The sequence below is a fragment of the Chiloscyllium plagiosum genome, chromosome 5, assembly GCF_004010195.1.
Source record: "Chiloscyllium plagiosum isolate BGI_BamShark_2017 chromosome 5, ASM401019v2, whole genome shotgun sequence".
Taxonomy (NCBI): Eukaryota; Metazoa; Chordata; class Chondrichthyes; order Orectolobiformes; family Hemiscylliidae; genus Chiloscyllium; species Chiloscyllium plagiosum.
The window spans coordinates 63,222,719-63,248,361 of record NC_057714.1 but is presented as its reverse complement, the minus strand read 5'-3'; the positions used below and the strand labels follow the sequence as shown (position 1 = coordinate 63,248,361).

Here is a 25,643-nt window from a genome sequence, read left to right as displayed (position 1 = left end):
CAAGAAGTGCTCAGTTATGTAAGGTGAGGGTAGAGTGTCCAGAGAAGAGCAGAGAATTTGTGGACAAACTCTCAGCTCCAGGAATACAATATGTCCTTGCAAATAATATAGCTGATTCACCAGAAGGCTTATTGCCTTCTCTCGTTGAAAAGCCAGTGGAGATGCAGGCAACTGAAGAAATGCATGATGTTTATGCAGGAATTTTCTCTGATTGTGCAGTAACAAGATCACAGAGACACTAGCTGTAGCAGGAGGGATCAAAAGGCACGGATAAGAAAGGTGAAATAGATTTATCAGGGACTTTTTTTGATCAAATAAATAGGACAGAGCAGGAACAAATAAGTAAACATGCCAGTATCTTTAGCTTTGCTAAGCTTATTGAGTTATAGCAGAAAGATGAGAACGTAAAACAGCTGTATCAAATGGCATATACAGAAAAGGAGATTGAATGCATCCCTGTGTGTTATTACTTAACAAATAATGGCTTAATGAGGAAATGGAGACCATCACACATTCAAGCAGATGAAAAATGGACAGAAGTTTATCAGATTGTTTTGCCAGTAGGGTAATAGAAAGGAGGTGCTTCGAGTGGTCACGAACTACCACTTGGAGATCATTTAGGAGTGAGGAAAACACTGGCTAAAATAAAAAGACATTTTTACTGGCCTGCACATTTAATACCTATTCAGAATTTGAGGAACCTTTCACAAGAGTCTTGATTGATTGCGTGGGTTCCCTACCTCAAACAAAAAGTGGGAATAAATATTAACAATAATGGATGTGTTGACTAGATTTTCAGAGCCAATCACATTACACAACATCACAGCTAAAAGGGTTATAGAACAATTAATCAATTGTTTTTACTAGATACAGACTACCAATAGAGATCCAGTCAGATCAAGGGTAAAACTTTACATCAAACTATTCAAGTAGGGTATGGATAACTTGGGAATAAAACAATTCGAATCTACTGTGTACCACCAGAATCACAGGGAGCGCTAGAGAGATGGCATCAAACACTAAAGACCATGTTGCGAACTTGTGGTCAGGATTATCCAGATGATTGGGATAAGGGAATTCCGTTTGTACTTTTTGCGATCAGAGATGCACCGAATGAATCAACCAAATTCAGTCCATTTGAATTAGTTTTTGGGTATTAAGTAAGAGGACAGTTAAAATTGATTAAGGAGAAATTAATAAGTCAGACTGCAGAGACCACACATTTGGACTATGTGTCAAATTTTAGAGAACGATTATATAGAGCTGGAGAGTTGGCTAGACAGCATTGAAAGGTATCACAGCAGACAATGAAACAGGAAGCAGACAAGAAATCAAAAATTTGTAATTTTGCAATCGGGGATAAGGTGAACTAGTAACAGTAACGGGTGAACCTTTAAAAGCCAGGTTTAGTGGTCTCGTATCAAATTGAAGGAGATTGAATGAGGTGAACTATTTGATAAGGACTCCAGACAGGAGGAAATCTCACAGAGTGTGTCATGTGAATATTTTGAAAAGGTATTTTGATAGGGAAGGGAAATGAGAGGAGAAGGTGTTAATGATTACAGCACAGAAGGAAGAACCAAGTTCAGAGGATTCTGAATTAGACATTCCTCAAATCAAATTGGACAATGGGGAAGTTGTCAATAATTGGGATAAATTATTGAGTTACCTTCCACAAGAAAATCAAAATGATCTGAAAGAGTTATTACTATCACATGGAGAAATAATGCAGAAATAAACTGGGAAGTACTACCCTAATTGTGCATGATGTAGAGATAGGAGATGCTGTTCTGTTTAAGCAACATCCTTACAGGCATAACCCTCTAAAGTTGGCACAGGTTCAAAAGGAGATAGAGCACATGCTCCAAGATGGCATAATCGAGGTGAGTTACAGTGTCTGGAGTTCACCCATAGTCATGGTGCCAAAGCCAGATGGTACACAACGCTTATGTGTGGACTCTCGCAAAGTCAACACCGTTACATAGACTGATGCACATCCAGTCCCACAGTTGGAGGACTGTGTCGAAAAAGTGGGGCAAGCAACTTACACTTCTAAGTGGGACTTGCTCAGAGGCTACTGGCAAGTACCTCTGTCAGAGAGAGCAAAGGCGCTTTTGGCTTTCGTAATGCCAAATGGACTATATCAGTTCAAAGTCATGCCATTTGGTATGAAAAATGCTCCGGCCACATTTCAGAGACTAACTAATAAGGTCATTGCCAGGTTACCCAACTGTGTTGTTAACATTGATGACTTGATGATTTTTAGTCACTCATGGAAGGAACATTTACAGCATTTATTGGACTTGTTTGATCGACTTCGGAAGGCAGGCTTGATGGTAAACCTAGCTAAAAGTGAATTTGCCAAAGCCCAAGTCACCTTCCTGAGCCATGTTATTGGATATGGACAAATGGTCCCATGAGATGCAAAAATGAAAGTAATTGGGGAATTCCCACACCATCAACAAAAAGAGTAGTACTACGGTTCCTAGGATTGAGTGGATTTTACTGAAAGTTTGTGCCGAATTTTAGCAGTGTGGCTGCTCCACTCACTGAATTGTTAAAAAAGGGCGAGAAGTTTCAGTGGATAGTGGACTGTTAAAAGGCATTTGACAGCCTAAAAACTGTGTTAACCACTGCCTGAATTGCACAAAGCCTTTCAAGGTGGCTGTCAATGTCAGTGATGTGGGTGTCGGTGCGGTGCTCCTGCAGGAGGATGACGAGGGAATATAAAGACCCATTGGGTATTTTTGCAAGAAGTTGAATGTTCATTAACAGAAATATTCAACAGTGGCGAAAGAGACTTTAAGCTTGGTGTTGGCATTGCAACATTTCAGTGTTCATATTGCCAGCAATGCATCTGAGACAATCATATACACTGATCACAACCCATTAACATTTATGGAAAAAATTAAGGACACAAATGCCAGACTGTTTAGATGGAGCTTGTTGTTGCAGCCGTTCAGTTTGACAATTGTGCATGTGGCAGGTTGCGAAAACGTGATTGCCGATGCGTTATCGAGACTCGAATGAGATATTGAGGCGTTCGTTGGTGGGTCTGCCATGGCCTGAATTCGCATGTGGTTGTGCATGTTTACATGTATATAGTTAGTATAGTGTATATGTGTGTTTTAGACTACTAACCAGTTTTTTTTGAGGGGTTTTAAAAATGAAGCCATCTTTGGAGATTGATGGTTCATTAAAAGCTGTTCCTTTCCTCAAGGATACTGTGTCCTTGATTTTTTTCAGAGGAGTCGCAAACCACTCAGGCTCCAATGAGACTGGTTTGGTGCAGAGATTAAAGAGTTTATTGGGACGCCTTCTGTTTATATGTAACCGAAGTGGTCATGTTTTAGAAGTGGAAATGTGTTGCTGGAAAAGCGCAGCAGGTCAGGCAGCATCTAGGGAACAGGAGAATCGACATTTCGGGCATTAGCCCTTCCTGAAGAAGGGCTAATGCCCGAAACGTCGATTCTCCTGTTCCCTAGATGCTGCCTGACCTGCTGCGCTTTTCCAGCAACACATTTCCATCTCTGATCTCCAGCATCTGCAGACCTCACTTTCTCCTCATGTTTTAGAAGTGAAAGGGGAGTGGTCAGTCCTAGAAACTGAAGTTTGAGTTGGAGGTCAGCAGTGAGCTGTGTGGAAACAGGCTGCTAGATGCTCTCTCTCCTTCTGCCCTTCTAACTTCGACCTATAAGCCTTAGTTTAATTTTTACTGTGTTTAAGGGGTTTGCTTACTGGAACTGTTGTGTATATTCAGAACAGCACAAGTCTAGTTTAGATAGTCTGAGTTCTTTATGGTGTGTTTGTGTTCTTTGTGTTTCATTGTGTAATTTTGTGAATAAAATTTTGTCTGTTTTAAAACCTGGTAGTTGACCTCACTAACTTATTCTGGGTAATTTTCAATGCATACTTACCAAAACAAATTGCAAAGTTATGGTCTGGGCTGCCTGCAAAAGAATGTTTTGAGTGGTCTGACCTAGTCCATAACACTTGTGAAGCATTCCTAGCCTTTGATCTACTCTTGTAGCCACTGCATTTATATGGCTGGCCCAGTTCAGTCTCTGGTCAGTGGTAACCCCCAGTATGTTGATAGCAGGATATTCAATGTCATTGAATCTCAAGGGACGTCAGACCATCTGCACATACACTCTCCATGAGGTTACATGTTCCTTATCACTAAGTAAGGCTAATCAACCCCTAATGTATTGTAACATTCCTTATTTACTTTGTACTCATCTCCCCCCATGGTCCCAGCATGTGAGGTCTTAACTGATCTTGCCATGCTAACTAGCACAGTCCCCCAACCAGGTGGCTGGGCTTACTGCACAGCAGTCCTCAGTCTAGTGGGTGGAAGTCTTGCTGTACCACAGTGCATTATATCAATCTCACATCTGCACCACGTGCCAACAGCTTATTCAGTAAACACTCTGCATGTGCAGTAAGTAGACAGCCACAACTCAAAATCTAAGGGGTCCTCACCAAAGCCCATGGAGGCACCCGTCAATCAGGCTCCCGGCTAAGTCCAGGGCAACCTCTGATTCCAGTGCAAGGGGTTGGCCATGATCAGATCCCCAGTGTGGATGGCCTGGCTCAGGGGTCCATGCCTCTGCAGTCTTCAATGGATAGGTCATAGTCAATCTATGGCTCCATAGTGGTGAGGGAGAGTATGACTAATGTAAGTAATTTTTATGAAAAGAAAAGTGATGGAGTAAGCCTGATGTGGTTAGGGAGGTTTATTGGCACCAGTGAGGGGCCTGGGCACTTCTCATCCAGGACTAGCTACTTGTGGGGCAGTTGTGGGAAGGACTCTCAGCAACTTATTCATGGGGATTGGAGCTACTGACTGGGGAAAGAGGAAATGACAGTTATGAAGGGGAACAATATATTTTTGTATTTGTAAGGTGGGGGGTGGTGTAGTTATAATCAAGCATGGCTGGAAAGGAGGTCATGGGGGAGGGGGGGTTTCCATGGTCTAGAGCACCCTGCTCTCAAGGGGAGAATCTGAGAATGCTGCATTGGTGAATGCTGCATGAGTGGCTGTGGATGCTGCATCAAGCTGCACGGAGGAGGCATGATTGCTGGCAGGGAATGTGTAAGTGCTGAGTTTGAGGGTATCTTTGAATAATGAGGAGCTATGTTGCTGTCACCAAGAATCGAGATGGCCTTTCCCATCAGTCTGCCTCCATACTCACACTGCACTGTGAACCAAATGTGAATCATATTGTCTATTTTCTTGACTTTGAGATCTCAATCATGGCTGATGAATCCGTTCTGCAACCCCCTTTCTGATGGCTGATCATAGATTCAGTGGAGCTCACTCTTCAACCAGGCCCATCATGGAGCGGATGATAAGCCTCCTGAAGATGGGGTTCTGATGCTTAGATCAATCTGGGTAGGTCTTTCAGTACATTGCTGACAGAATGTGCTACATAATCCAAGCATGCTGTAATCTGCACAACTGAAGCAGGCAAAAAGCGGATGGGATGGATGCTGGAGAGTTGGGAGAGTGGCAGCTTCCTTTCAAGGAGGAAGATGAACACAGGAGGAACATTACCTTTAACACAGTCGAATGCTGTACCATTGAGTGAAACGGGAGTTAATTGATACTCGCTTCCAATAGATGTGAATGTAGAGGACAGCCATCATTCATTGACTAGGCGAAAGTGAGGACTACAGATGTTGGAGATCAGAGTTGGAAAGTGTGGCACTGGATAAGCCACAGCTGGTCAGGCAACAACCGAGGAGCAGGAGAATTGCATTTCAGAAACAAGCCCTTCATCAGGAATGTGAGCAGGGTGGGAAAGGTGGCTGAGAGGTAAATAGGAGGGTGGGGTGAAGATAGCTAGGAATGCAATAGGTAGATGCAGGTGGGGTGTGATGGTGACAGGTTGCTGGGGAGGGTGGAGCAGATAGGTGGGAAGGAAGATGGACAGGTAGGACAGTTCAGGAGGGTGGTGCCAAGTTGCAGGGTTGGATCTGGGATAAGTTGGAGAGAGGAGAGATAAGAAAACTGGTGAAGTTGACATTGATGCCGTGTGGTGGAAGATTGCCTCATCTTACGCCTTGGGACCCTCCAACCACATTACATCAACATTGACTTCACCAGTTTCTACATCTCCCCTCCCCCCCCACCTCATTCCAGATCCAACCCTCCAACTCAGCACCGTCCTCTTGAATTGTCCGACCTATCCATCATCCTTCCCACCTAACTGCGCCACCTTCCCCTCCAACGTATCACCATCACCCCTCCACCTGCATCTTATCTCTTATCCTCTTTCCACACTCCCCATATTCCTGATGAATGGCTAATGCTTGAAACATTGACTCTCCTGCTCCTTGGATGCTGCCTGACCTGCTGTGCTTTTTCCAGTGCCACACCTTTCGACGACATCATTCAATGACTACTAATTTGTTGTTCAAAAAGCAAATAAAGCATTTTTTGAGGTTTTTTCTTCATCTTCACTTTACATTTTCAACCATTTAAAGACTTGCCAGCATGTGATGCCCCCACACTGAACAGTGAGATGCTGGGTGTTTGAGAAGGTTTCGCACTCCCATAGGCAGGGTTCTAAGATAGTGTGGTAATAAGGGCCAGTAGCCTTTTTAGTTTGATTCTTACAGCTGCAGTTCAATTACAGTCAAACTGCCATGAGATGATCACACATTTACGAATGTGAGCTTGTATTTATAATAAAATGTCAGCTGTGTGCCCTCAGAAGCTTTTCGTTTTCATTTTCCCTCCCACCACGCGCAGTGTGAAGTGCAGTTCCTGACCCATGCTTTAACAATGGCATTGAGGCTGGGAATCCTGAGAGGTCCAGGCAGTGGTGAGTACTTCCTCTGCTGGCAAATGCAAAATAGCGTGAGGTGTGCATTCATAATGAGTGAAGCAGAGGAGAATTGTGAGATAACTTGCTAGGGTTCATGGAGAGAAACTCCTCAAAATTGACACTGCTAATTTTTGGTAAAATTCAGCACCACGTGTACAACCTAGATAACAAATTGGATTTAGAACAGAAAGCAGTAAGTATAGGTAGATAGTTAGTTTTCCAGACTGAGGTTCAGTGGTAGGGATCTAAAATTGCCAGCATTTTGGAAACTGATATGATCTTTTCTTTCCACATTTACCAAGTATGCGTTTACAGGTGGATTGGAAACCATCGTGGAGGTGTTTGGTCTAAAATTTTAAAATGAAGAAGAGAATTGAAAGCAGATTTATACCATTCTGGCTTTAAGTGACTGTACAAGGGTTCCCAGGATTTCTGAAACTTACCAGAGCCAGCAAAAGGACAGCAGTATTAGACAAAGCTTGAAAAATTACATAGAAACATAAAAGATCGAACTGGGAATAGGCCATTTCACCCCTCACGCCTGCTCCACCATTGAATATTATCATGGCCGATCATCAATCTCAATACCCTAATCCCAGCCTCTCCCATATCCTTTGATTCCTTTAACCACAACAGCTATATCTACTCCCTTCTTGAAAACACAAATGTTTTGTCCTCAACCACTTTCTGATGTAATGAATTCTACAGACTCGCCACTCGATGGAAGATATTTCTCCACATCTCAGTTTTAACAGATACTCCTTATCCTTAAACAATGACTCCTGGTTCAAGACTCATCCATCATCAGGAGCATCCTTCCTGCAGCTAACCTGGCTAGTCCTGTTAACATTTTATAGATTTTTTTATTATAGTTTCCACTCCTCATTCTTCTAAACTGCAGTGAACACAATTCTAACCAACTCAATCTCTCCTCATATGTTATTTCTGCTGTTGCAGGAGTCAATTTGGTGAATTAAAAGTGCTTATTTTCACTATTCTGTGTGTAGTTTCCGAACATTGCTTGGACAATAAATGCTGACCTAGCTAGCAAAGCCTACATCCCCTGAATGAAAATCTTTGGTGACCATTTCTGTTATCTTGGGACTTTTGTGCCTTTGATATTCATTTGTCCATTGCTGGCATGCGCTGCAGCACGTGAGTAGCGTGCAATTCTTTCTTTGACACCTGATGACGAACAAGAGCAGCAGCAACACCAGGAACAGGAGGACATTAATGAGCAGCAGCAGCAGGCGCTATCTTCTCCTCAGCACAATGTTGTTTCAAAGGACACAGGAGGTGGACACAAAACACCGAGGAGGCAATAACCCAACAGAGTATACAGACGGTGAGTGAATTCCTCAACATGACAGGACAACAGTATCTTATAAGGCTCAGGCTGTCACAGAGGTCTTTGATGTCCAACCTATTGGAACAAGACCTTCTTGTAAATTTCTTTCAAAAATCTGTCTTGCTGTTTTTTCACAATCAGTCACTGAATTGATCTTTTAAAAGGCATCTGTTGTGGTGAAGTAGAAGTCATTCTGTCAGCTTTTACTTGGCTACAATATTCCTAACTTTAAAAGGGTGCTGTACCAGTGAAAGTGAAAATTACTCTCTGTACCTGTCAGCCTGGATACATGTGTGTAACCCTCCAGGTTATAGGAATTACTCAGGTTTGATCTCCTTCCTTTACCTTTCAGATTGGAATGGCTACAATAACACTGACATTCTGTCAATGGTAATTTCTCAGGAAACCCACTGTTGAGGTGGGAGTTTTCACTGGCCATATTTATAATTTCTGCTAAGAGGAGGCTTGAAAAAGTCTGCAGTAAACCTGGTATGGCATTATTTACACGTACATTTGGCCCTTATTGGAATTTGGTCTCATGAGATAAAATAGAAGTAAAAAGAAGCACAAAGGTCTTATGATATAAAGATGGATGGAAGTGTCAAAGAAAGAGACTTACAGTTTGTGAAATCAAAAAAATAACTCAGCTAATTAGAAAGGGTGTCTTGTCAAATATAGGGATTGCTAATTAGTGAACTGCAAATGTACAAACTTGTAAAATCTGCAAAGAGTGACGGACAGCCAAGTTCAATTTTAATCTAGTCAGTCATACAACACTGAAACAGATCCTTTAGTCCAGTTCATCCACGTCAACCAAACATCCAATCTGACCTAGACCCATTTTCCAGCATTTGGTCCATATCACTCTAAACCCTTTCAGTTCATATACCCATCCTGATGCCTTTTAAATGTTGTAATTGTACTCGCCTCCACCACTTCCTCTGGCAGCTCATTCCAGTTATGCATTATCCTCTGTGTGAAAATGTTGGTCTCAGGCCCTTTTTAAATCTTTCCCCTCTCATTTTAAATGTATGTCCTCTAGTTTTGGACTACCCAAAGGATCTTGGCTATTCACACTATCCCTGCCCCTCGTGATTTTATAAACCTCTATAAGGTCACCCCTCAACCTCCGATGGTCCAGCCTATTCAGGCTTTGCCTCTTGGCTTAAACCTTCCAGTCTTGGCAACATCCTCGCAAATCTTTTTTGCACCCTCTCAAGTTTAACAACATCCTTCCTATAGAAGGGTGGCCAGAATTAGATAGATAGATTAATTAGTGTGGAAACAGGCCCTTCGGCCCAACAAGTCCACACCGACCCTCCGAAGAGCAACCCACCCAGACCCATTCCCCTACATTTACCCCTTCACCTAATACATTTTGGGACTGTGGGAGGAAACCGGAGCACCCAGGGGAAACCCACGCAGACACAGGGAGAATGTGCAAACTCAACACAGGCAGTCGTCTGAGGCGGGAATTGAACCCAGGTCTCTGGCACTGTGAGGCAGCAGTGCTAACCCCTGTGCCACCGTGCTGCCCATGAATTGTAAGCAGTATCCTAAAAAGTAGCCTCACCAATGTCCTCTACAACCAACAGTATGCCATCCCAACTCCTATACTTAATATTATGAACAATGAACGCATACCAAATGTCTTCTTAACTACCCTGTCTATCTGTGACTTCGAGGAATCATGCACCTGCAGATCTCTTTGTTCAGCAACACTCCCCAGGGACCAACCACCATATTTTTGAAAATTCAAATTACATGCACAATAAGTAAAATGATCATTAAAAAAAATTCTTAAAATCTTATGAGTGACTAATAACATTAACTCATCCATGGAGGAGGCATTCTCCATTTAGCAAGACAAAGCAACTATTAATGGCTCCAATCTAACTTGTTAAATTGCATATGGAGTTAGAAAGTAATTGCCTCTTCCTTGCCAACTTAAGAAATCAGATATCATTTGTTTTCTCATAAATCCTTGATTAATCCTGGCAGACTATTTTCTTCAACACTGATATCAGAATGTCCTATTAGTCATCTTGCATGCTGCTATGCTGCAGTAGGTTAGCAGATCATTGCAATTCATTTCATCCATCCATACACACTATAACCATATGTCAGTCCTGGTTTCATTGTCTTCTGATTCTTCATCCTGAGCTGATTTCTTGGCAGCTTTTTCATTTGTGGCTTATCATTGCCTTCCATTGAGGTTGAGGAGGCAGCTCCCAAGCTTACCTCAGCTGGAACAAATGCATTCTTGCTGTTCTTCTGAACCACACGCTAGATATCTTGCCAACTGACCTAACATGCTCCCTTTCATCATGGCAATAGTCCAATATAACAGTTGCTCAATAATAAACATTTTCCATTTGTAATAATTGTGTGATGTACCTGCTAGGGTCAGTAAATGTTTAAACAATTTCTTTGGGAAAACAGCATTTTATTCTTACAAATATGATCTTTCATTTTATATTATATGAATGTTGTATTAAAACAGCACAGTTGAATTCAAAATATTTTTAATTAAAAAAACACAGTTTTCACATTGTCGCATTTCTACTCAAAATTCTGGCATTTGGTTTTTCAATCCAGTTGTTCCCATAAGAGTAAATAAAGCATGGGGGAAATAATCGGTTGGTAAGAAATCATAAATGGCTCCATTAGTTACAAAGTCAGTGCTACTGAGAGGAGAGAACAAATGGAAGCTTCTTGACTTCATATCACAAATAGTACAAGAGGACTAAATCAAGCATTCCCTCCAAAATGAATCCTTTGAAAACATCAGCAATATTTCTGCATGCTAATTTATGTTGACTCAGTTTTTTAAATTCAGATTACTAGGCCTCATAATAGTCTTTTTTGGTGCTATCCAGACTGCTAATTTTTAATTATATATGATGATTTGATTTTATACATATACATACATTTGATTTTTGCAATATACAAAGAACATTGGGTCTGAAAAGGGTGAACAAATTTAGTTTTCAAGGATGCATCAATCTTAAAATCAATCCTGAACTTTGGCTGGATGCCTTCATTTATTTGTCCTCTCGCAGAGAGACTTGTGTTACAGAAACCTTGATGTGCTGACCAACTGCAAACATCTTCCTGTGTAATATGGTTTATTTATATAGCAGCTTTCTTCTGTACTTTTCAGGAACCAAAAATATTCTCCATTACGTTCAAAGCCAGCAAAAAATAAGGTATTTGATTAAAACTGATTAATTTTCCCACAGCACTCTGAATCCCTCTTAGTTGTATTTTACAAGGTGTATTTTGCAACTCAAAAAAGCCTCTTATTCAAATAAGAACTTAGTCAAAGCACAACGTTTGGACCAGGTGATTATAATGCAGAATTTTGAACAGATACTGCAGTTGCATCTTAAGAGAGATTAAATGAAATTAAAAATTTGCAATATAAAGCAATTTACATGTATTATCTTTTCTTGGTGATCCAGTCAAGTTTTATTGAATTTTGAAGCCAGTCATGTAACAAATCTATAAAAGGTCTGGTGCTCCCTCTTCCTTGAATGAATAAAATCAGCTTTCTGTGGGGTTATTCTACAAATCACATCGGAGTCAAAGGCAACATTTCCTACCTTAACAAGAGAGTCATTTGTGGTCCAGTTAGCAAAATGCATTGAGTTGAGGAAAACAAGTTTCAAGGAATGAATGCCTGACCTTCTGAATTCAAATTGTCAGAGATAGGGAGATAGAGCTGGAGTTTGGGACTACTAAAAGTATCTCTTTTAGGAGACAGTATAGACACGATGGGTTGAATGGCCTTCTTCTGTTCTGTAAAATTCTACGATTCAATGATGCAATTAGAACATAGAACAGTACAGCACAGAACAGGCCCTTCAGCCCACAATGTTGTGCTGACCACTGATCCTCATGTATGCACTCTTAAATTTCTGTGACCATATGCATGTCCAGGAGTCTCTTAAATGTCCCCAATGACCCTGCCTCCACAACTGCTGCTGGCAACGCATTCCATGCTCTCACAACTCTCTGTGTAAAGAACCCCCTCTGACATCCCCTCTATACTTTCCTCCAACCAGCTTAAAACTATGACCCCTCATGTTAGTCATTTCTGCCCTGGGAAATAGTCTCTGGTTATCGACTCTATATATGCCTCACATTATCTTGGTATACCTCAATTAGGTCCCCTCTCCTCCTCCTTTTCTCCAATGAAAAATGTCCGAGCTCAGTCAACTTCCCTTCGTAAGATAAGCCCTCCAGTCCAGGCAGTATCCTGGTAAACCTCCTCTGAACCCTCTCCAAAGCATCCACATCTTTCCTATAATAGGGTGACCAGAACTGGACGCAGTATTCCAAGTGCGGTCTAACTAAAGTTATATAGAGTTGCAACACGATCTCACGACTCTTAAACTCAATACCCCTGTTAATGAAAGCCAAAACACCATATGCTTTCTTAACAACCCTGTCCACTTGGGTGGCTATATTAAGGGATCTATGTACCTGCACACCAAGATCCCTCTGTTCCTCCACACTGCCAAGAATCCTATCCTTAATCCTGTACTCAGCTTTCAAATTCGACTTTCCAAAATGCATCACCTTGCATTTATCCAGGTTGAAAATTCTAATTTGATTCATTGGATTGAGGCCAACTTCTGACAATGTTGTTTTTTAATTTGAGATTGTAAAACTTACTTAAAATTAACATGTGCTTTCTAAACTGATAAAGAATCGGCAGCACATTCTACATGACAGGAGAGAGTGAAACAAATGCACAAGATGACCCTGAATTAGCGGGGCTGGGGGAGGGGGGTGGGATGTAACTATGGTATAAGCAACACACAAAGTCCTCACGTGACACTTTTGTAATGAATTCAAAAAACTGAATACAACTAGTTATGGCAAAAAGTAGCAAGGTTTGAAGGCATTATATTTATGTGTTTCCGCAATTATCTTTGAGGTAAAGAAAACATGTTTTTTTCAAGATATTACGTATGAAAGCACAGTCAGAGGTACTATCTTCCAAATGAAATTTTAAACTCAGATCACGTTTAGCCTCTCTTGTGGGCACATAATTTCCATATTTAAAACCTGATACCCTAGCAAATGTCACATGACATCACAAAAATGTTTCACAGGTCAATATATCTCACTGTTGTCTGTGGTACCCTACTGTGCACAACAGTGACTAAACCTCAAAAGTGCTTCAATTTCTGAAAACTGCTTTAGCTGATCAAATGCCCACTCCCTCAGCACTGTCCCTCCGACAATGCGGCGCTCCCTCAGCACTGACCCTCCGACAGTGCGGCACTCCCTCAGCACTGACCCTCTGACAGTGGGGCTCTCCCTCAGCACTGACCCTCCGACAGTGCAGCACTCCCTCAGCACTGACCCTCCGACAGTGCGGCGCTCCCTCAGCACTGACCCTCTGACAGTGCGGCTCTCACTCAGCACTGATCCTCCGACAGTGCGGCGCTCCCTCAGCACTGACCCTCTGACAGTGCGGCTCTCACTCAGCATTGACCCTCTGCCAGTGCGGCACTCCCTCAGCACTGACCCTCCGACAGTGCGGTACTCACTCAGTAATGACCCTCCAACAGTGCGGCACTCCCTCAGCACTGACCCTCCGACAGAGTGGCACTCCCTCAGCCTTGACCCTCCGACAGTGCAGCACGTCCTCAGCCTTGACCCTCCGACAGTGCGGCACTCCCTCAGCACTGACCCTCCCTGGGGTTAGGTTGGGCTGATACCCACTCTCCTTTTTTTTCCGGCATCCTCCTTTGCTAGTTAGTCCCTCCTGAGGCCCGGGCACAGCCCATGTTCTCCAGTGACTCCTCTAATGCAGTGCCTCCACTTAAAAGACTGGCTGCTGATTCCAGGGCACCCCCTACACCATAGAAACTCGCCAACATGAAAAATCCATTACTATTCGAGATCAAGAGCCTGTGGGCCGAACCTTTACTAAAATTGCAGCAGGGGTGGTCAGATTTCACAAATGCATGTACAACCCTGGAAGTAAACCTGACACAGTTACTCCTTTTAAGTGACACCCTTAAATTGTTTTAGCTGCAAACCTTACATCTGACAATATACTGTTTGTTCTTTTCTTTATCATACAGGTGTACAGCACAAAAAAAGCCCATTGAGTCATCACCAGTCAAAAACATTGAACTATTCTAGTCCTATTTTACAGTCCTTGGTCCTTTTGTATGCATTGGCATCACAAGTGCGCATCTAAATATTTCTTAAATGTTATGAGGATTTCTGCCTCTGCCACACTCAGACAGAGAGTTCCAGAATTGCTTTTGGGTTAAAAAAAGTTTCCTCACATATCCTCTAAACCCTCTGCCTCATATCTTAAATCTGTGTTTCCTGATCATTATCCCTTCACCAAGAGGAAAAGTTTCTCCTGGTCTACCCTAGTTATGCCTCTCATAATCTTGTACATTCCAATCCTCTCAATCTCCTTTGGTCTAACAACCTCAGTCTGTCCAGTCTCTCTTCATAACTGAAATTTTCCAGCCCAGGCAACATCCTGATAATTCTGATTTATTTTGTCCCACTTAGCCCTTCTTAAGGATATTTTCATATTAAGACTACAGGACCTTAAACCTTCAATCCTTTAGAAAGGCCTGACTTCTTGGGGAGAACGGAGTGGGGAAGCTCAGCACCCTCTAATCAGGAGGAAGATTCAATGTGGTCACTCAGAATGAGATAGGTCATTCAGTGATCATTTTTACAGATCTGCATCACCTCCAGTGCAATCACATGCCTCCTTTAATGTGGATTCCAGAGATGCACACAAAACCCTCACTGTGACCTAATCAATGTTATATACAGTTCCAGCATAATCTCCCTGCTCTCCAACTCCAAGCCTTGGCTATAAAGACAAATATCCCTTCTTAATCTTGATTTACCCATCCTGCTACCTTAAAGGACTTGTGGACATGCAAATCAAGGTCACTCTGATCCTCTGTGCTTCCCGGGGTTCATCATGTAATGTGATCCTTTTTCTTATTTTTTTAAATGTACTGCTGTGTTATGCCAAGGCAATTTTTAGGCTTAAAACATACCTATTAAGGCTGGTGATGCTGTCATTGTAGGGAGGAAGTCATACATTCTAAGGTGGACTGAAAATTGTTAAACCGGAAAAAGCAAATAGAGTTTGTGAATGGAGCTGTGTGAACCCAAAAGCAATCACTAGTGGGATACCAGAGTGGGATCAGTTGCTAAGAGGCAAAATGTCCTATATTGTAAGTAATGGGAAAGAATCATATTTGACTTGGAACGTTAACTCCGATTCTCTCCACACAAATACTATCAGACCTGCTGATTTTCATTGTAACTATAAAATTACCTCCTTAAATTGAGAAGATGAGCTGATAAATGGCAAATTACATTTAATGTGGATAATTAGAAAATAATAAAATTAGCGAGGGAAATTAACAGTGGAAGCAAAAACTAAATATCTTGAGTACAACACGATAGAATAATATGGGGTTTTGGGGAATAATTCACTGAAACAATTCAATCTGTGCAGCTGTAAAATAAAATGGGAGGTTGGTAAGGACGTATGGATGAATCAAGTAGAGATTCTCATGAAACAATGGATGTGTACAAGGCACTGGTATTGTCATGCAGGGAAATTGTGTACAATTCTGTTCGCCATACTATACTGAAAGTATGCAGATGTGAGAGGCAAGCAAGAAAATGAAACTAAATTGAAACCTAGCATATGACATCACAGGACAGATTTTCTTTTCATTCTCTTTAGTATAAAGGAAAAAATTCCTACCAATGCTTAACAAAGGTTGAGCAGAGATGACTATATACATAATAGAGTCCACATTCTTTGCTCTGTGGTACATCAGATGAAGACAAATCCTTAAGACAGGGGCAAGAACAGGAAAATGGTCCCTTTCACTGCAAAAAATGGTTTAAGAGCCTATAATTGGTTAGAACAGAAAACATCTGGTAGCTTATGGGAGGAGCAGGGGGCGGTATTGGGGAAAGGTTACATCGACCCTTTACACTTAACTGCCTTACACAGATGTCAGTGAATTTGTAAAACCAAATGTCTAAGGAAGATTTGAAATAATATTTGATTCAGGCATTTAGGATCACTGTGTACTGTTTCTATTTCGGTATCTATATCATTTTCTTGCATGCTCGAGCTCATTTCTGGATGGATTACAACAGTGGATTTTGTAAAAGTTATTTTCTTAAAGTTCAGCAACAGAATAAGCATAAATTATGATCCAATTAAATCAAAATATAAATTAGAAATCTGAGAAAAGTCAGTGGCAAAACATATGACGTTTTTGCAAACTAGACCACTCACTCTTATGGGCTTCAAATGGTCTTTGTTTCAGAAACAAATGTAAACTTTATCTCTACCTCACTTTGAACAAACCAAACTAGTTTAATTGGTCATCAACAGTGGCAATGTTGTTTATAATTTGTTGACTCTCTACTGTTTTGGTGATTTATGGGCCAGAAGAGAAACAGAGGTAAAAATTTCCCTCTTCCATCCCAGTGAATCATTACATTAAACAAAGTCATGGTGGCTGGCAATCCTGTGTATTACCAACTTTACTGGCATAGAAATCCTTTCTTGTGGAAATTAATGCGCCTAACTTTTCTAGTTGCACTTCACAAAATAGAAACTATATACAACAACCTGCTATAAGCTGCTGCTGCCTATTTGGTCACCAGAAGGTGGGTACAAGGACTTCAAATGTTTTTTTGACATTCACAACTATCGCTGAAGGAACAGATTTCACAGCAAAACTTTTCCAGCTTTCCCTTGATTAATGGTCTTCATAAAGTGCACTGAAGCTTCAGTGACCACAATCAATAATACATGTTTCCATTTATGGCTCAACAAGCTTTACAATGTTTGGGTAGCATAACGACACACACCTCATTGTATTTATATATACTTTACATATTCTTCTGTATAACGATTTTCAATCAAATGAAGACATGAATTTTAAGTATCTAGAGAAATATAACATTTACAAAAAGAATGTAAAATGGCAGCATAAATTACTAGAAAAAAAGTTACATTTCAACTAATTCTTTGTGACATCATATATACATATTAATTTGGCAGACGAACATTTAATGGCAAGTCCACTACTTCTTTGAAGCAGCATACTTCCACCACTAGTAGTATACTTTCACTTGGAGAAGTGTTACATTCATTGCTCTATTTGTCACATTATTCTGTGCCTTCAGAATTGTGCCTTAGGATTTACAAAATACTAAAACCAACCAACCAACCGAGAAGGCTTTGAAATGCAATCCAAATGTTCTATACTGGATGTACTCATTTGGCAGCTTTGAGAGATTTTTGAGTGGTTGTATCCTGGTGAGGTTGAGCGACTTGGTCTCCAGCTCCAATATCGACACTTTCTTTTTCAGGTATTGCCTCGAGGCTTCGTCTTGTCTTGGACGGTTCTGCATTCCCAGTGCCTGGTTTGTTCAGACCACAAGATACTGCAGCATAATGAATTTGCTTCAGGTTGTCCAATGCTTCAATTTTAGCATGTTTCAATAGATCAGCTTGGCCCTGTGGTGAATTAATTATTAATTAGCTTTAAGTAAACAAATTGTTTGAATAGGTACAACATATACAAACCCCAGAGATACAGAACACACAAAATATTTAGCACTGTGACTTCAGGCGCTGATTCCTTGTGCTAGCAGTCAACAACAATACAATCAAAGTGGACACATTGGAGGTAAGACCATAATACTGAAGAGACGAGAGTGTGTGGTGCTGGAAAAGCACAGCAGGTCATGCAGCATCCGAGGAGCAGGAGAATCAATGTTTCAGGCAGGAGCCCTTCATCAGGAATGCTGCATGACCTGCTGTGCTTTTCCAGCACCACACACTCTCCACTCTGATCTCTAGCATCTGCAGTCCTCACTTTCTCCACAATACTGAAGACCCTAATTCTCCAAACAATGTCCCTTGTGATAGCAGCTTCCCACTGGGAAAATACATGATTGAACCATTCTTCAATACTGATGTTCTGCAAACCTCCAAATTGCATTGACTTTTCAATGACATTAGTTCCAATTAATTATCTGGCAGAACTGGTATTATTGCTGTTTCTTATATCACTGATTTGGACTTGAAAACAATCCACACTACACCAAAATGGCAAGGCCAGTACCAAGGTTAAGAAGTGAGATGAAAAAAATACTTGAATGGACAAAAAAGAAAGCAGATGGAATTTAAGGCAGACAAGTATAACATATTAGGCGAATGTGAGGACTGCAGATGCTGGAAATCAGAGTCAAGATTAGAGTGGTGCTGGAAAAGCACAGCAGATCAGGCAGCATCAGAGGAGCAAGAAAATCGACGTTTTGGGCAGGAGCCCTTCATCAGGAATCTAAAATCAGGAGTATAAAATATTGCACATGAGAAAGAAAATGAACAGCACAGAAAGTCCATGAATGGTACTGAAATAGCTTTGGATAAACTTGAAAGAGACATAGATATGTGTGTTAAAAGATTCAACTTGCAACATTTCCAACCAACACAGATTAACAAAACTGATAAATCGTCAAGCTAAGCAGCCAAAATAGTTGAATATAAGTTAGAAATTATCAAACAAATATCATGAATTGCATTTAATTCTTGTCAGGAAGCAAGTGAACCACTCAAATATTTGAGTCTGTGCAAAGAAGGACTAATCTCTTGGGTGACTGATCTAAATTATGAGGAACTTGAGAAAGATGGGCTTTTTAGTTTGGACAGGAGGTAGTCCTGAGGAGATCTTATGGAGACACATGACATGTATGACAAAGCAAAAATTAAATGTGCAATAACATAAAAATTAGAAGTAGAACATGTGCACAAATGTTAAAGCTAATCTTTTAATGGATGTCAAGGTGTTTAGAATATGAAAACAAAAGATCTTGAATCACTGAAGAAATAATTTTGGGGTGGGGAGGGTTTAAGTATGATGCAGCATCTAACGTTACTCTGGATAGGTGAATCAAGATAGGTTACAGCTGTAATTATCATATGGTTAGTATTATGAGTTGACCAAATCAGTTAATTGTCGAAAAGCGTGGTGCTGGAAAAGCACAGCAGGTCAGGTAGCATCCGAGGAGCAGGAGAATCAATGTTTTGACCATAAGCCATGAAACATCAACTCTCCTGCTCCTCGGATGCTGCCTAACCTGCTGTACTTCTCCAGCGCCACACTTTTCAACCCTGATCTTCAGCATCTGCAGTCCACACTTTCTCTACAGCAGTTAATTGACTAGAGAAAAAATGTTAAAATCATAGGTTATAGAAGGTGGTCATGTTATATCCATGTTGGTGCTCTGTAGGTACAACTTAACTAGGCCACTCCACTGCCTTTTCTCCAACAGAATCGTGAGTTTCCAGCCTCCATTATCAGTGTGAAACCTACAACTACAAGTTCTATTTTATGTGATGAATATTTTGACAAGCTGTGTGGTTTGCTGTTATAAAAGTTATACCTGTGAAGGGAGAAGAAAGAACATACATGGATTTCTAATCAAGTGAATATGGTAAATGAACTGCACTAGATAAAGGGATCAGTGCAATCAATAATTCTGTGCATCCATACTTTTACTTCAGGGTTTAGAAGCGGAATCACGCACAAAAAAAAGGATGTGGTACCAATAGAGAAATCATAGACCACTTAATCTAAACATAATTGAAAAGTTGCAGAGTTAAGCAAGTAGTTACTAAATAGTAACAGAAACAGAAATTGCTGGCAAAACTCAGCAGGTCTACAGAAAGAATTGAGTGTTAATATTTTGGGTCCAGTGATCCTTCTTCAGAACTGTTGGTAGCTAGGAAATGGTTAGTATTTATGTAGAAGATGGCATGGGATGGGGGAGAGAAGGGGGGAAGAGTAAACGATAGGTGGAGATAAAGCCCAAAGAGACAGCAGAACAGTGGGGCAGATAATAGAATAGGTAAAGGTCAGTTTGGGGGAATGAATAATTTCGGAATAAAGGATCACACATTTAAGACAGAGATGAAGAAGAATGTCTTCTCCCAGAGGGTAGTCAATGTGTGAATTCTTTATCACAGAGGGTTGTCAAGGCTGGGTGATCCAGTATATAAACCTGTGACAGACAGACAGATTTTTCTTCAATAAGGGATTCAAGAGTTATTGGGAAAAGGCAGGAAAGTGGATTTGAGGATTATCAGATCAACCGTGATCTCATTGGATGACTGGCCTACTTCTGCTCCTACATCTTATAATCTTATAGGAGAGATGTGATAGCCCTGGAGAGATGTGATAGCCCTGGAGAGATGTGATAGCCCTGGAGAGATTGCAGGGGAGACTTATCAGGATGTTACCTGGGCTCCAGAGTTTCAGTTATGAGGAGAGAGTGGACAGACTGGGATTGATTTCCTTGAAGCAGAGGAGATTGAGAGGGGTCATGATTGAAAAGTGCAAAATTATGTGGGGCACTGATACAGTATTCAGGAAGAAACTTTTGGCTTTGATGGAGGGATCAATGCCCATGCGGCACAGATCTAAGGTGAGGGGCAGAAGGTTTAGAGGAGATGTGAAGAAACGCTTTTTCACCAAGAGGATGGTGGAAATCTGGAACTCACTGCATATAGAGTGGCAGAAGCAGAAACTCTCATTACAGTTAAGTAGTAGTTAGACATATACTTGTGATGCCAATGCGTACAAGGTCATGGGCCAAGTGTTGGAAAATGGGATAGAATAGTTAGGTGAATGTTTTTGACTGGCATGGATGGGATGGGCTGAAGGGCCTTTTTCTGTGCTGTAGAACTTAATGACTCTGACTGTAGAAATCAGTAGATGGATTAGATTTCAGGGTCAATGACTGACATCATTTGTATTATGTTTTGTACATGCTAGGATTCACTATAAATAAAGAACAATGTTCTGATCTCAGGCTGATAAATTACTTAGCATGTTGGTAACTTTAACCACCACAGATTACAAATTAACATCAGATTTTTCAATGAACGAGAACATCATACTTTTGAGTAATAAGATTTTGCAAAACTGGTTTGCTAGGTCGGCAGAAGTGTAGCTTTGGCTGCTGAGCAAGTTGCACAAGAGTATGCAGTTTCCTTTTCAGTTGCATATATGTCAGGTTAAGCAGGCAGAGAAATGTGAAAACGTACTGGAAAACAGCAAATATATTGAAAATATGATCATGAAAACAAAAAAAATCTGTTTTCTGATAAATGTATTGCATGAATCAGATTATTTAAAAAATGTTATTGGAACATTTTCCAGAAGGTAACTTGCAGAAAATAAACATCCATTAAAATGTAAAATGCGTGTTAATTTGGGCTGGGCAGCTGCCTGCATAGGCACTCTGACATTGTGTTGAAAATTCAGAAATAAAGATTAAAACATGAATCATTTCTTTTGCTCTCTTTTTTTTAGTATTGCTCCAAGCCAACCCATGGCATGTACCCTCCCATGGTCCCTCACACTCCTTGTGCCAAGCTATGCTCATTTGCCATTATTCTACCGACCCCCTACTTTCTCTGATCCTTCTCTGTAGCTGTAACACTATATTTTGCGATCTATTCTATTACCTTGATGTACTTATGGAAGGTTCAGCACTTTTCAATGTATCTCAGTACATGTGACAATAATGTCAATAAATCAAATCAAATTGTGACAATAAATCAAATCCACATTCCAGGGATTCCACAACCAGATTTCATTGAAGGCGGTTGATCATTTAAATAACCAGCTGCATCCAAGGGCTGTCTGTGTGTGCAAATAGAGACCACCTCCAATATTCTCTGCCCCTCCCCCCCAAAAATATGAGAAAGTCCAGATTTGAGGTGGGACTTAGAGTCCCCGACTTCTTATGGCATTTTTGCAGCAACAGAGATACTCTCTGCTGTGGCAAAACCCCTGGCCTTAATCTGTGCCAAGTTGATTTCATTTGAGGAAGCAGAGACAGTGGTGTGAAGTTCTCTAAGGTAGGGAGAAAAGAAAATCAGATTTTCATCCTTGCCTAGTGACTCCATTTAGAATACTGAACCATTTTGGTATAAGGTACGAGTATTTTGTGGCTACATTATGATGTACTCTAACATCAAATAGCTTGCTAACATCGGTTGAGTTTGTTCATGAAAAAATATGGCACTTACATAAGGTACTGAAGTGTCTCTGGAATCATACACTAGCATCTTTCAGAATAAAGCAAAAATTTGAATGTTTAAAAAAATGCTCATCTCTAAATATAGGTTAATGAAAGTAAAACTGAAGATTAATTTAAAAATATTTTGACAAATGATTGATGCAATAGAAATTATAATCTTTGGCCTTATGATAACAATTATCTTTAACCATGAATGTGGTTTTCACTTGGGGAAAGGGCATGATTCAAATATGCAGATTTGTGTGCATTCATTATGAGAGATATTTGTTGTTTAGCTGGAAAATCCTCAGGTAACCTACATTAAGCTCGGCTACAAATTAAAACAGTGCATTTCCCAGGTCACAAATTACTTTTATTCTTCTCTCCTGACTAATATAATTGTATGGAAAGCTCCAAATGCTATCAGATATGAATCCTCTTTGTATCATATTGTTATATTTAGTTGTTTTAATCTCTGGAATCCTTTGTGAAATGCAATTGTTTCTACACATACCATTAAATGTCTTCATCATAATTTTGTAGTTCTATTATGCTAAATGACAAAAAAATTAAATTAAATTTAGTGTGACCTCTGAAATAAGCAAGCAGCATCTTTAAACTCTTTCTGGTCTGGGGCTACTTTTCTAGAATTCCATTCTAACAGATCGGGTGAATCACGATCATTGTACTTTCATTATTATTTTCAACCTTCTGTGCTCACAGGCCTAAATAAATGTAAAGAGATTTCAGTGGAGAATTGTAACCGTTATGGGTTCTTGAGATTATTCATCATAATGCTAACATGTTTTTCTTAGTAGAAATCTGAGGTTTGTTTTAACTGCTATTGCTATGGAAAAGGGTTATCTTTTATCATCATCATAGTCATGAACATTGTGAACAATTGACATTTACAATGCTGAAGGCCACTTAGCCTATTGCTTTTGCATTGACTGTTTGCTGCAACATATAAAAATTAATTCCCTACTTCAATATCTATAGTCTTATATCTGCAAATATGCTTCAAAAATGTAACAGTTAAAATGATATTGGCCTCAACCAATCCTTACAGAAAATAAAACTCTCTTGTGTCATGTCTCTGTGTAAATACTTTTCTCCTATCATCTCTTCTCACACTCTTAGTGATCATTTTGCATTGATATTTCCTTGTCAACAGCTCTCCAATCTTTCCCTATTCAATCTGTCAAAACCCTTCATTATTTTGAAAGGCTCTCTTGAATCATTTAATGTTCTGCATTGGAAATGGTTCCAGTATTTAATTTGCCTTCTCATAAAGAGTTTCCCATCACCGGCATCCTGCTAGTAAATTTATGCTGAACATAATCTATAGTTTTAATGATCCTTTTACACAAGCACATCTGAAACACGCAATAATCTAACTAGGTTAAAAAATGCTTTGCATTTTGTTTCTCAATTTTTTTGAGACTGGAGAAAGGTTAGAGTAGAGTTACAGACGAATTCAGTGTTAGAATGCTTATGCTTCTTGATAAAGTAATAACCTAGCCATTGGTGTACAAAGCACAATTTTATACTTTGAAAACAACACAAACATTGGTCATTTTGTGAACTGTGAGAAGGATAATGCTGAACTTCAAAGGGACTTAGATTGATGGAAGGGGTGGACAAGTGGAAAATGAAATTTAGTGTAGAGGTGTGTGTAATTATTCACTTTCGAAAGATGAACATAGAAACAGCATAAAATAAATGGTACAATTCTAAAGGGGTATAGGAGCAGGGACACATGGATGTCAATGTACAAATAGTATCGAAAGAAGCAAGAAAGCTTGATAGAGTTATTAATAAAGCACATATTATCCTGTAGTTTTAAAGTAGGGGCACAGAGTACAAAGGCAGGAAGTTATGTTAAACCTATATCAAACACTAGTTCAGTCTTCAATGAAGTACTGCATCTGGTTCTCACAATTTAGAAAGGATGTGAAGACATTATTCAGAGTGTAGAAACAATTTGTGAGAATGGTTCTGGGGATTCGGTTGTGTAAATGAATCAGAGAAGTTGGGACTTTTCCTCTTGAAGAGAAGGTTCAAAGGAGATTTCATAGAGGTATTAAAAATTATGAGGGGTCTGGAGGAAGTAGATGGGGAGAAACTTCTCATTGGTGGAAGGATCACAACCAAGGAACACATTTTAGGTAAGTGGCAAAAAAAATCAGTGACAATGTGTTAGATTGTAATTATGTAATGACTAGTTAGGACCCGAAATGCAATGCCTGAAAGGATGGTGGAGGTAGGTGCAATTGAGGCTGAGGGATTAAGGTCATTCTCTTATTAGGACAAATGTGCAAGGCTATACCTGCAGAAAGCTCACACAAACATGGCAAACTGAATGGCCTCCCTTGTGCAGTGACGATATTATGATTATATGTTTAAAATTACAACATTCTATGAAGATACTTTATGTCTTATGTGCCTGTGATATGAAATTTCATTGCTGATCAGGAGTGTCTTACATTAACGGTATTCTTAGTAATTAATTACCTTAAGAATAGTGATGTTCCAAGTAAAATTCTCAACAGCTTTATGCAGTTTTCTTCCTTTAAGGCCTTCTTTAACTCCAATATTGTTCAGATTTTCATGGAATTCCATTGCTGGAAACAAGAAACATTTGTTAATCTTAGTCATAGCACAGTTAATTGTATCAGTTACTGGATGAAACTAAACAATTGAGTTGTACTGTTCAACTGTGTTCGGAGCCAGGTTAATTATAGGAAAGCAAGGAATGAGGAAGGGGGATTGTGATGTATGATTAATTTGCGCCATTCTTTCCAATGCAAACATCATGCAAGCTTCATGCTGACTGCTAATTTAAACAACAGAAGTTCACATTCCTGAAGTAAAAGTAGTTCTAGAATGGCAGTAAGGGGACTCACATTTGAGTGAGGTCAGCACTACTTAAAGCTGTCCTACACATAGGAACATAGAAAAAAGGAGCATGAGCAAGCCATTCAGTCATAGAGTCATAGAGATGTACAGCATGGAAATAGACCCTTCGGTCCAACCCGTCCATGCCGACCAGATATCCCAACCAATCTAGTCCCACCTGCCAGCACCTGGCCCATATCTCTCCAAACCCTTTCTGTTCATATACCCATCCAAATGCCTCTTAAATGTTACAATTGTACCAGCCTCCACCACATCCTCTGGCAGCTCATTCCATATACATACCACCCTCTGCGTGAAAACGTTGCCCCTTAGGTCTCTTTTATATCTTTCCTCTCTCACCCTAAACCTATGCTGTCTAGTTCTGGACTCCCCGACCCCAGGGAAAACACTTTGTCTATTTATCCTATCCA

General features: G+C 40.2%; 1 protein-coding gene across 1 annotated transcript in view; it reads right to left on the bottom strand.

Moving 5' to 3' along the window:
- Positions 1-13,820: 13,820 nt before the first annotated feature.
- LOC122549935 (inactive phospholipase C-like protein 2) overlaps positions 13,821-25,643 on the bottom strand; it is a 131,250-nt gene continuing 119,427 nt past the window's right edge. Inside the window, exons 4-5 of the mRNA XM_043690186.1 lie at positions 24,829-24,938; positions 13,821-17,740 (exon numbers count right to left, since the gene is read on the bottom strand). Coding sequence (XP_043546121.1) covers positions 17,498-17,740; positions 24,829-24,938 — 353 coding nt within the window. The 3' untranslated portion in view covers positions 13,821-17,497. The remainder of the gene's footprint in view (positions 17,741-24,828; positions 24,939-25,643) is intronic.